Source organism: Centruroides sculpturatus, unplaced genomic scaffold (assembly GCF_000671375.1).
Source record: "Centruroides sculpturatus isolate CEXI.00-Female unplaced genomic scaffold, Cexi_2.0 scaffold181, whole genome shotgun sequence".
Lineage (NCBI taxonomy): Eukaryota > Metazoa > Arthropoda > Arachnida > Scorpiones > Buthidae > Centruroides > Centruroides sculpturatus.
The window spans coordinates 674167-687061 of NW_019384322.1; the positions used below are offsets into that span (position 1 = coordinate 674167).

General features: G+C 23.4%; 1 protein-coding gene across 1 annotated transcript in view; it reads right to left on the reverse strand.

The window, feature by feature from the left end:
• Positions 1–12895, reverse strand: part of LOC111625838 (roundabout homolog 1-like) — a 160254-nt gene that overhangs the window by 76857 nt on the left and 70502 nt on the right. The window contains 9 exon segments of the mRNA XM_023369082.1: positions 1611–1793; positions 2288–2449; positions 2601–2690; positions 3490–3687; positions 4033–4192; positions 4342–4466; positions 6980–7107; positions 7788–7926; positions 11231–11512. Of these exon segments, the coding sequence (XP_023224850.1) occupies positions 1611–1793; positions 2288–2449; positions 2601–2690; positions 3490–3687; positions 4033–4192; positions 4342–4466; positions 6980–7107; positions 7788–7926; positions 11231–11512 (1467 nt within the window).

Genomic DNA, 12895 nt, shown 5'->3' on the forward strand with positions numbered 1-12895 from the left:
ATATATATATCCAATGAAAATTTTCTTTAAGAAATTTATATGCTACATATATTTTCCATTCCCCACTTTTAAAAAAAATTAAAACTAGTCAATCAGAAAAATTAAATTTTATTATATTTCTCAGTTTAATAAAAAAAAATTTATGCATAATGTAATTCTAATAGATGGTAAAGATAGTACTTTCCTTAGTTTTTCATTTTATTAACTTTATATCCATCATAAATCCAATCAATAAAGATTAATAAAATAAGAGAAATTCCTAAAGTAGCATTTTTTTTCCCTTCTATATTAAAATGATGAAAGATATACCAAATCAAAGAACTGATTAGCAAAGGAGTATGTCAATTTTTCTGAAACTGAGATAACTGGATTAAATACAATATTAATTTAAAAACTCGAATTTGTATTAGGATAATTTCAATTTTTTTGGTTAATATTAAAAAAAATATGAAATTAAATTAAGTTTATACTGCAGACTGATTTGACTTGATGTAATTTTTATTGAAACAAAATATTTATCTCTATATTAAACTGATCATAGCAATCTGAATAACATATTAAGTCTAATCATTCAAACAACTATATTTCTGTTACTATAATAATAACTAAATTACAGAAAATAGCCTAAAAGTAGGCAATTAATATCTTAGTACATGATAATAGTTAGGCTTTATAATAGTATATGCTTTATAAGTTTATAATAGATAATAAAGTTATGTTTATACAATTGCTGTATTATTAAAAATTAATGTCTTGTAAATATTTTAAAACATAAATGCAATTTAAAAAATCTTAGATGCATTTTGCATTTATGATATACTGTACTATCTTATTGATTTAAAATCCAGTATTCTATATAATAAAAAATTCAATCATTTTCAAAATCTGTAATTTTAATATCATTAACAGTGAATTTTAATTAGGGAACCAACAACTGATGAAAAAATAATTATTTTCTATATGACATTAATGTTAACATTGTTTTAATGTGATGTTATTATCTAATCTTTTATTGTTAGCAATCAATCATGCTCCATGCATAAGGCCAACAGAATTACCATCAAAATCTTAAAAATTCAATAACAAATCTGATCTCTAATTTCTTAATTTGGGATAAGTTACTTCATTATTACAAAGTTCAATATGTCTAGAATTACATTTCTGTAATGAATATGTGATGAATGAAAAGATGAAAAAATTTGAACCAAATTAAGATAAAAAGTATTATGAGAATTTATAAATTTATTCACAGAAATCTATATCAATGCAAAACAAATTTGATTATTTTATCATATATTCTGCATCAGATTTCATTATAAATTATTTTGTTAATATAATTTTTTAACATTTTTCATACAGAAAATTTTTAAAAAATTATTAAAATAATAAATTAAGGCAAAGCCATACTTCTTAGATTTCTTATGAAAGACTACTAGCTCTAGCTATAATATATTTATAAAAATATTTTTAGAGTGAATTGCTGATTTAACACATTTTCATATTAACTTCAATTTTTTTTTAAAAGATGAAATAAATAATATATTTAAAATTAATTTCTAGAAAAAGTATTATATGTTTCTGATATTTCTGATACATCATAAAAAGATTTTTACCTAATGTCTTAATTACATCTGAAGTAGGACTGGGAAGACTTAAACCATGAGAATTTTCAGCACGAACTAAAAATATATAACGGGAATCAGGACGTAAATTTTGAACTGCATATGTTTCTCCTGGAACTCTGTGTGCTGCTGTAACCCATCCACTTTGTAAATCACTACTGTAATATTCCACTATAAAAAAAAATCACATTTAAATTATATTAATTAACAATAAATTATTTTAAAATATTAATTTCACTTTTTCTACAAAACTTTAATTATTATTCTAAATAAACATAAAACTAAATTAGTGTGAAAAATTTACTTGTAATTGCAATACTTTTCATAGTTAAAAGTATTTTTAAGACTAATTTTTCAGAAATTTTTAAGATAAAAATACTTAATCTTAGATTTTACTTTAAAAGTATCATATTATGTAAAAACTATAGTTTTTGTCATTGGAAAAGAGATAAAAATAATAATTTATTGCTATTTCTTTATAAATATTTCATTTTTTTCTTTTTGATATTATGTAGATAATGTAATATAATAATGTTTTGGAATAATGATTGCTTTCTTTATTATGTTTTACTTTTTCAGTTATAACTTAATTTTAAATAAACATATTTCCATTTATGTAATTAAAATAGGAAGAACACATAATATGTAAGAATTTGTTAATTTACCCGTATATCCAATTAGAGACGACCCTCCTGTCTTTGAATTCCGATGCCACATCAAAGTTACCAAAGTTTCAGTAATATTCACTGCCGTTGGCTTAGAGGGAGGACCAGGAAATGTGGATGGATCGGGTGTTCTGTGAAATATCACATTAGGATTTCTGGGAGCTATAAATTGTAATTAAATAAAAAATTTATTCAATATAATACTTTTATATCAATTTTCATCTAATGTGGAAAATTTGTTATATTTTAAATTCAATTATTGTATATTTATTATAACTTTGAGATTTAAAAAAAAATTAGCAGAATTAATTACATTCAACTGCTAGAGAAGCACTCCATGATGTCTCTCCACTTTCACTAGATGCTGTACATGTGTACATTCCTGAATCTGATGGTTGTAAATCTACAATGAAACATTTTTATGAGTAATTCATTAAATAAGAAGCAATTTCTAAAGATAACAACAAATTAAATTAGTAAATGTAATAACTTATTTGCAGATAAACAATAATGCTTTATTTATAAAAAGGTAATTTTCATTAAAGCATTCTGCACAATATAACAGTAATATAATTGCATTTAATATTTTTCTATATAAAATAATTCAATATTAATATATCTTTATTTGAAATGATGATATAATTCATCTTAAGCTTAACTTCATTATAATTATAAATCAATTTTCACAATTAATATCTAACCAATTCATTATTTTATTTTTAAAAAAGAATGGTTTTAATATTTAAATTTAAAACAATACTTTTAGTGATTTTATTTTTTCTTTATCTTAAGCTTCAGTTAATTTCATATTAAGAATGAATTTTCTTAAATATCACATATCTAATTATTTTTATATATAAGATCCGCAATAATCATAACAGAACTTAACAAGATATATTTAGAGACACAGCTGTCAAAGTCAAAAGGGAGGATCTAGAGATGCTTTCCTGGGCCTTAAAAACTTAGAGGCCCATAGTGGTTTAATCCCTATAAATTAATGCTATTTTTTTTTATAAAAAATAAAATCTTCAAGCTTGCTATTTATTTAAAAAAAATAAGCATTCTACATATTTTATTTGTTCAAAAAATTAGGCAAAAGGAGGGGGTCTACTCTATTTCCAAGCTTCATACCAAGCTTTCAATGACTCTATTCAGAAATATATTTTAAAATACGTACATTTAAAAATACTAATATGACTTACCATCAATTTGTAATGTACCAGAATCTAGGACCACAAAACGTGGATTATTTGTGGGAACTGGAGATGTATTCATTAACCATCTAATAGTTGGATTTGGAGTTCCAGATGCTTCACAAGGTAACATAGCCACAGTACTTTGTGGTAGAGTTTGATTGGCTGGACCCATACGAATAATAGGAGGAGGAAGATCTGCAACAGCTAAAAATGATAAATGTATTTAATTCATTCACTGTAATGTTTAGTACATGTGTACACAGTTTAAATAAAAGTAAAAAAAGAAAAAACTCAATTTTTATTTCTTTTGTGTTAAAACTTTGTAGTATTTACATTCTCTATACTATTTTACATGTGTATGATGCTTGTGTTTAATGAATAAATTATGCTAGATTGTAAAAGTTATTTAATTTTATAAATAACAAAATTTTAATAATTATTAGAATTAAGAAAATAACTTTAAAGTTCATGACAATTGTAATAAATGAAGAATAATAAACTGTCACATCAATTAAAATAATCAAGATCATACTTAGATAACATTCTTACCAGTTACTTCCAAATATGCTTTAGACATTGTTGAGCCTATTCCTGATAAAACAGAACAAACATAATATCCACGATCTTCTTTCATTACCCCATTGATGATAAGCATCCCTTCTCTTGTAACAGAAAATCTCCCATAAGATCTTTCAGGAAACATTAATGCCTATTGAGAATAGAATACTTCATTTAAATCTATTACAATCTAATAAACTATCAATACATATATTTAAATACTCTGATAATGACTTAATACAGACATTTAAACAGATACTATTATTATAAAAACTGAATGGAATTGTAATTATAACATACTTGATTTCCTTCTCTTGTCCAAAATATAGAGGGAGGAGGATTTCCAGTTGCAACACATTCAAATTTAGAAATTCCATTTAGTCCAACTCTTTGATCTTTCGGTGTTACTAAAAATGTTGGTCTAGCTATTAAAAATAAATATGTAATTGTTATTCTAATAAATTTCAGGATTAATTGCATTTAAAAATCAAATTATTGTATTATGAAAACATAATTCTTAAATTTACTTTACAATTTTAATTAATTAAATTATAATTGATCCTAGTTAAAAACATTTTAATATTATAAATAATAAAATTAGAAAAAGGATAAATGCTAATTAAATAAATTGTTTTTAGTAATTAGATTATTTAAAAGAAATTTTCAAAACATAATTATAAAGTTCCATTAAGATAAATCTGATTAAATTAAATCTGAATTTATAATTAGAAAATACATTATGATTTTTATAAAACAAGTAGAATGTGAATTCTCTGTGGTTTATTAAATGTACTAATTATGACAAGTAAAACTTGAATTTTAGAAATGATTTAAATAAAGTAAACATTAACTAATTGTTTACATAATTTAAACAAATCTTTGAATAATTTTGATTAATTTGGAAAGAATTAAATTTGAGGATTTTCTAGAATTTGTGATAAAATGATGTAGCTAATGTCAAAACATTTTAATGATGCCAATTAAGTATTTTATATATTATATAAACATTTTATTTTATTTATAACATACAGAAATATGAATAATTAAATTTTTTACTTTTATAAAAAAAAAAAATTTAATTCAATTCTCTGCATATAAATACATATTTTTCAGGAAAATAACTGTTAAAATTATTTTTAAAAGTTATATAATAAATATTTAAAAGTATATAAATTTTATTATATAGAAAAATAGTTTAAATATTTTAGTTTTGCTACTTTCCAATTTCTGTATGCAATAAAAATTTACATATAATAATACATCCAAAATATTGTTGATCCATTGAAATGCAACAAAGTACTAAATATTTCCAGCATATAAATAGAAAGTTTTAATGCATTCTCAAAGTATATAGATAGGTGGAGGGTGAACAATGCCATCTTTTGGGATGAATAAAAAGAAAAGACTTTCAACAGAGATCTGACAGGGCTTGAGGCTATTGTGTTTAGTAGGTAGTAAAGCATTATCATTCAATGAAAGTCTGGTAACTGACTACAATCTAAAACTTAGCTAGGAAGCATTTGCTAAAGGCAATTTTATGAGAGATACAATTGTTGCATAATGATATAATTTTTCTTACTGGCTTTTATTTGCATGGCATATTTAATTTCTATTTGATGAATACACTTTATAATTTATATTTATCAACTTATACATAATATAAATAAATAATTATTTATGATTAATAATTTCTTCATAGTAATTTTACATACATGTTCTTAAAATGAAAATAATTCATAGAAGAATAGTTAATTTTCTAGTGTTTTTCAGAAATTTAAAATGCTAGCTATTTAAATCCAGCTATTGTAATATTTTTTTAATTCAGAAACTAATTTTACTTTTGTAAAATGAAAAAAGAAATATAGTAATTTTTAATTTATATGACAATTGATTTATATTCATTGCAGAAAAACTTTTCAAATTAATAAAAATTCAAATTATGGAGGGGAACTTAATTTGAAGGATTTTTCTGAAGAAAAAGTGTTTCCAATTTCACAGAAAATTCAAATCAAAACCGAGTTTTTTTTATGCATTATATAATTTAAATTTTTCAAAAAATTCAAATTTTACTAATAATTTTTTTTGTAAAACAGATCTTAATAATTGATATGATATTTCCTTTTGATTCTATCAATAAATTTTACATATTTATACTTAATTTAGTTTTCTTAAGTAAACAATACACATAAATTATTGTTAAAATTTACAAAAAATTTTCTTGGGAGACAAACTTAGCAGCAGTCGTGTGTTTGCATAATTTACTTATATCATTTAATAATCTCTCTATGTTTACAAATGCTATTCATTGAAGAGCAAACAATGGTAAAGAATATAATAAACTCAATGAAAATAATTCAGGGGAGTCTCTGTATAACCTGTGCTATCTTTATAGCCACTCTATCTAATGCCATTGACCTTAATTATTATTCTCTAAGAGTGAAGTGTTACAGCTGTAAGAATGAGGAGGAGTTCTGTTGGAATTTGGATTGGACATTAGCAGCCATGGTTGAGACAATATGCTGATGTTACGGTAACTTCAGTTTATTTAATTACACTTTCGTGCCCTGAAGCATTCATTAAGGCAGCGTTCTGCGAAATTACTGTCAGAAGAGAGGAAGAAATGCATGCAAATGTGGACAATTCTTGTGCTTGTGTCTCAAATACTGATATAAACTGTCATTTTTAAAATGAATTGCTGATATTAGGAATGAACTAGTCTTTATTCTTATTAAGAAGTTGAAAAAAAAATGTGTAAATATATTAAATATATAAATATATAATAGATACATATAATTTCTTTTTTTTTTTTGTCTATATCTCTAAGCTATTTTTACAGATACAATTTGTTTATAATTTTTAAGCATAATTTTTAAAAACTTGTTTATCTTTTATTAGAATTCAAGCAGATAAAATAGTTTTGATTATAAATTTCACTTACAATGAACAGTTAAAGTTGCTGAAGATGAAATGGAACCAACTGGATTTTCTGCTTCACAAATATAAACACCTTCATCTGCTGGGGTTACGCTTTTAATGTTCAAACTTTTATCATCTTGAATCTGGGCTCTGAAATTTAATTTTAGACACATATTAGTTATGGTAGATTTTGAAGTATAACATCTTTAGAAATGCTACACATGGTTGTATCTTGACTTCATGGTTAGTTTAATAAATTATCATGTTTTTCAAGCAGTTTTTTTGCTGCTTACACCCTCTCAAAAACTCCAAATTTAGTAAGTAGGTTCTGTAATTTATATCAGAGTTTTNAATTTAAATTAAATGAAAAATACATAAAGTGATGTCTTTATTATTAATATATATTTACAGTAATTAAAATTTTAAGTAAAAAAACTAATACAAGTACATGGCTGGTGTTATTCACATTTAATAAATATAAAAAATATAAATTTGACTTTACAAAGATAAAACTTTGTACGAACAGCAAAAAAGAAGGACTAAATGCAAAGTTTTATCTTTGTAAAGTCAAATTTATATTTTTTATATTTATTAAAAGTAATTAATTAAAATTATTAAAATATTTGAGATATTTGAACATTTTTTAAACTAATATCTAAAATATGTTATGATAACTATTTCCAAGTACTTAAGTCTAATTTATATAAAGTATTTTAGAGTGTTTAGATTAATAAGATAAAGAAAAAACATTTGAATTTAGTTATAATTAATTGGATTATTATATTATATTGCTTTCTCTGTAAAAGAAAGGTATATAATATTATATATACCTTGCAATGGGCATTTTACCATCCTGTCTTCTCCAGGTTATTGTCGGTAAAGGATCTCCACTGACTCGGCATTCAAATTCCACATCCTCGTTGGAAAGTGCAGTAATATGTTCTGGTTCTCTAATGAAAAATGGTTTTACTGTAATTAAAAACAAAAAATTCTATTAGTTATAATTCTTCTTTATAGGGTATTAATTTAACAATTATAGTATAAGAAATAGAAAATGTTCAATAGTGAATATCTAATGAGATTTTGATGATTGGGTGGAGTTAATGGAGTAATTTTTCCAAACACACCCAACATTACACTACTTCCTACATTATAATCAATAGACACAAGTATATACATATATATATAAGATCTCTCAAAACAGGATATATATATATTTTTTAATACCACCCTTATTTCAGATGGATACTTTAAATATATATCATTTCAAACAATAATGATACAGTACAATATTTATGATATTATTTGCTCAAACCTATAATCAGTTTTAGAATCATCAATTAATTTACTCTAACAAATACACTTGAGCATTTTTCATCTAAATTACCACATTACATTTTATTGCTCATTTTGGTCAATAATTTAGATATAATTGTTCTTTTTTTCTTTTTAATGCTAATAAGACAAAGAAAACATTTGAATTTAGTTATAATTAATTGGATTATTATATTATATTGCTTTCTCTGTAAAATAATGTTATTGTTTTGGAAACTATTCTTTGGTTTTTTAGAATTTACAAAAGCATAAAGTGAAAGGAATATTTATTTAATGTATATACACTTAAAAAAAATCTAATCTTTTGATTATTGAAATTTAAAATTATTTTTAAAATTATATTTGATTAATCTAATTAATATATATTATCTTCTCATGCTTGGTTTTTATTAATAAATTTATGAATATTTTTATTTTTTGATTTATATTTGTTTCAAAATTTTTATTGTAAATATATTTGTATAAAATTTATAAATAATTCAATGTAGAGTAAAATAAACAGGTAAATTTTAAAAATAACGGCTGTAGTATATTAAAATAAATTCTTAGTTTCAAACTAGAAGAAAAAAAAAAAATACAGAATTGACAACAAATGCTAGTTTTCCTGTAAAGATTCCATCTAAAATTACATCCAAATTCCTTCTTAGTTCTTCTATTTATGTCATGTTAATAAAAATTTGTTCTGTACAAATGTCTACCAATAAACATATATTTGACAGATAATTCTTGTAATACTGGTACTGTATTTAAAAAAAAAGAAACATTTTATTTATTAAAATTGTGCTTTTAGTGATGCTATTTTATTAAAATAAGATATAAATTTCATTATATTCAAAACAACAGAAGCAAAACTCCACTAGATTAAATCATATTTTTAATCTTTAAATCTTTTTTTGATAAATATGGGTAGAATTCAATTTTAAAATATTAATAATTTTAAATATAAAAATTCATTTTGTCAAAAGCATTCAGATTAAAATTAAAAATTAAATTATGTATGACTTTCTCTAATCTGTTATTATTCTGAATATAATAAAAGACGTTAACAAAAAGATATTATCTTAAAGAAATATGATAAATGCAAGTAATTTGAGAAAATAATATTTTTTATTTTATTTCTTAGTGGAAGGAAATTTCAGAATGTATAATTTCAAAATTTGAAGTTTTCATTTCTGATTTAAAAGTATAAATTAATTTTATATGAGCTTAAATCTTTATATATTAATTTTATTTATGTAGAAGAATATAGGACATTCAATAGGCAAATAAAAGCTGCTTCTTAGTATAAATATAATAAAATATGCAAATAAAAATCAGAATGTTTACGAGTAAAAATTATTATATATATATTTATAATTCTTATATCTTATAACAAATATATAAATTATATTATANAATATATAAATTATATTATATAAAAATAATTAGTAAGAATTTTAAATATATATATTTAAAATTCAAAATTCTTACTAATTGCATATCATATTAAAAAAAAAAAATAGAAATGAATCTATTTATCTTTTACTAATTCTGCTTTATTTTTTTAAAATATTTCAATTATTTATTGCTTATTAAATACTTGCTTAATAAAATATTAGCCAATTATTGTATCACCAAGAAAAAAATAAATTTTATTAATTTTTATAAAGAAAAAAACTTTTATTAATAAAAAGTCCACATTATTTTCTAAAGATATGACAGTTAATGGGAACCATAAATGTAGTTTTTTCCCACCTAAGTTTATTAACTGATTTTCTTTAAAATTTTTTTTTATTATTTTTAATTTCCTTTTCTACTTTCAATTTACAAATTAAACCTAATCTAGATGTATAAATTTGGTGAATTTTCTTTTCTTAATGGAAATTTCATTACATTAACGGCATCTGTACATTAAAAAATCACCAAAAACTGTTTTAATAGGATTTCACATGTTGAAGTTTTTATGCAACTCAATGTTGCTTGTTTAATGATTTTCAAAGATTAATCTAGAATTTTCAAGTTGACAACATGGTTAAGTTGTTAAAAAAAAAAAAAAAAAAAAAAAAAAGAGAGAGAAAGAGTACTAAATATTGATTATTTTAATTTTAATGGTGTTCAAGAATAAGAGAAAGAAATGTTGACAAATTTGTTTAACAAATATCTTTTGCAAATTTTGTTATATTTGAAGTGACTAAGCTCAATTAACTCAAATGTTTTTCATGATTAATCATTTGCAATTTAAGTTGACAGGCATGGAGAGAAATTTTACTTTTTCAATTTTTTTTTTCGACTTATCATTAATTTTGTAAAAGCAGATTTTAAAAAAAAAAAGAGAAAAAATTTAATGAGAACTATCTGACTTCAAGTTGTTTTAATAGAAAAACCTATTAACTATCATAATAATCCACAATATTTTTATGTTGAATTATTAATTTAACAAGTTATAATATAGATTTATAATTTTTTAAATTCAATTACTAATTTGAAATATTAAAAAAAAAAATACTACTAATTTTCTATGCAGTTTATTGGAAGTACCTGCATTTTTTTTAAATAAAGATAGATAGAATCATTATATGATATTCAAGCCAGCATCATTAGTAAAATAAAAAAAAATAACTTTTTTTTTTCATCAGACCCCTGACAATTTACCACATTTCCTTTCTGGAGAATTTCAAAATAAATTATAAATTGCCTGCATAGAGTAAGAACAACGAATAGTTTATTCCCAAGATGAAACATCTGATAATCATCACAGAACAAATATTTATCATCATTGTTTTCCCCACAAACATATATTATGCCACAAAAATGAATTTTGAGAATTATTAATAATAAAAAGTATAGAAGTTTAAAAGTGTTTTCTTAAAGAAGAGAGAAAGAGTATGTAAAACAAACTTATGTAAAAAAAATAGTATCTAAGAACACGAGAAAACCTATAACATTCAATTTAACTCACCGTGTACAGTCACCAAAGCTGGTATAGATTCTCTAACTCCAGCCATGTTTTCTGCCACACACGTGTACCTTCCTTCATCATTCTGCCTTACGTCGGATATAACCAAATTTCCAGGACCCATCAAACGTATCCTACCAGTTCCAACGTTAACTATCTCTCCGTCTTTCCTCCATTTAACATTTGGATCGGGATGACCTTTAGGCGGAGAACACTCTAAAGTTGCAGTCTCTCCCATAGCAACTCTGATATTCTTCGGGGATGTACGAAAATCATCTCGTAAAACTGGAAAAAAAATAAAATTAAATTAATAAAACATTCATAAGAACAAGCTAAATATCGATTTTTTACTGTTCACAAGCTGTTTTTAGACAATTACTCCAATTAAACTATGTTTTATAGTAATTAAGCATTAAAAAAAAGTAAAAAGTATGATATATTTGGGCATTTTCATTAGAGAATTCTTTAAAATTAACTTTTCTAGCCATGCTTCTCTATAAATTATTCAATTTCATATGAAATCCATTCTTATATGCCATGTTTGCTCCTCCATGTTTGAAGTTGTAGACTTGGCTCGATATATTAATGAAGCGTTACGAATACTTTGACGATAATTTGAGAATATTTTTACGTGATCAAAGACAGTATCACGCAAACTACCCTCGATTATTAGTTCCTCGATATCCGATATCAGAGTTTATTTAAATCTAGCAATGGGTAGAAGTTGTTAAATATTTGTTTTAACCAAAACTTTTATATATTTGTAAGTTGAAAACTTAAATAAATGTTAACTTCTAAAGTTTAAATATCAAATACAATTAAAAATATTGATGCATTTGCGTTCAACAAAGTTAAATAAATTCATTTCATTATGTTATTCATTTTTAATATCCTTCTTTGCTTATAAATATTTAAAAGAATGAATACTAATGACGAAGAAATATAGATGTATTGTAATAATGTTTATAAATAATACCGGTTTTATAACGTTTATGAAATACATAATAATTGAATTATTATGTAGCATATTTCATAAACTTTTTCTTGAAATATTTGCTGTATAATTTAAAAAAAAAAAAAAATTGTAAACAGTTAAATTATATTTGGTGGATAACCATGCTTGCATCAGTGGTATAATATTATTTCTAAAGGCTAACTGAAAATGTACTACATTCTGGTCTTGGAAAATGTACAAAAAAGACCCTCGGGGCTTCAGATTAGATGCGTTTGCACCCGTTTTCAATTGAAGAATCACATTCCTATCTCACTTCTCAGTAGTTTACATGTATATAAAATTCGATTTAAAAAAAGTATCATTTCCGCCCGCAAAATCTTTAACGTAAAGCAAAATCGCTGTAAGAAAGTAGAGATACACAAACAGTATCTGCGATGCTATTTACAAATTTGCACCAAGCCCCGAATTCTTTTCAAGAGAACAATTACCACTTTTTACTTCCTGTTAGATGCTTTAATTTTCTTCGTGATAAACACCTCTACTTTCTATAAAAGCCGTTACACCCTCCGTAATTTGAGTGCAGGCCCAATCCTACCTTCTGAATTGGTTGATTGGCGTATCTCCCACTATTTAAAGAAATCGTGATTAAGCGAAGCCCCAATAACAAAATAGGCGGCATAATTGTCTAATAGCCATTAACACCCTCGATTTTT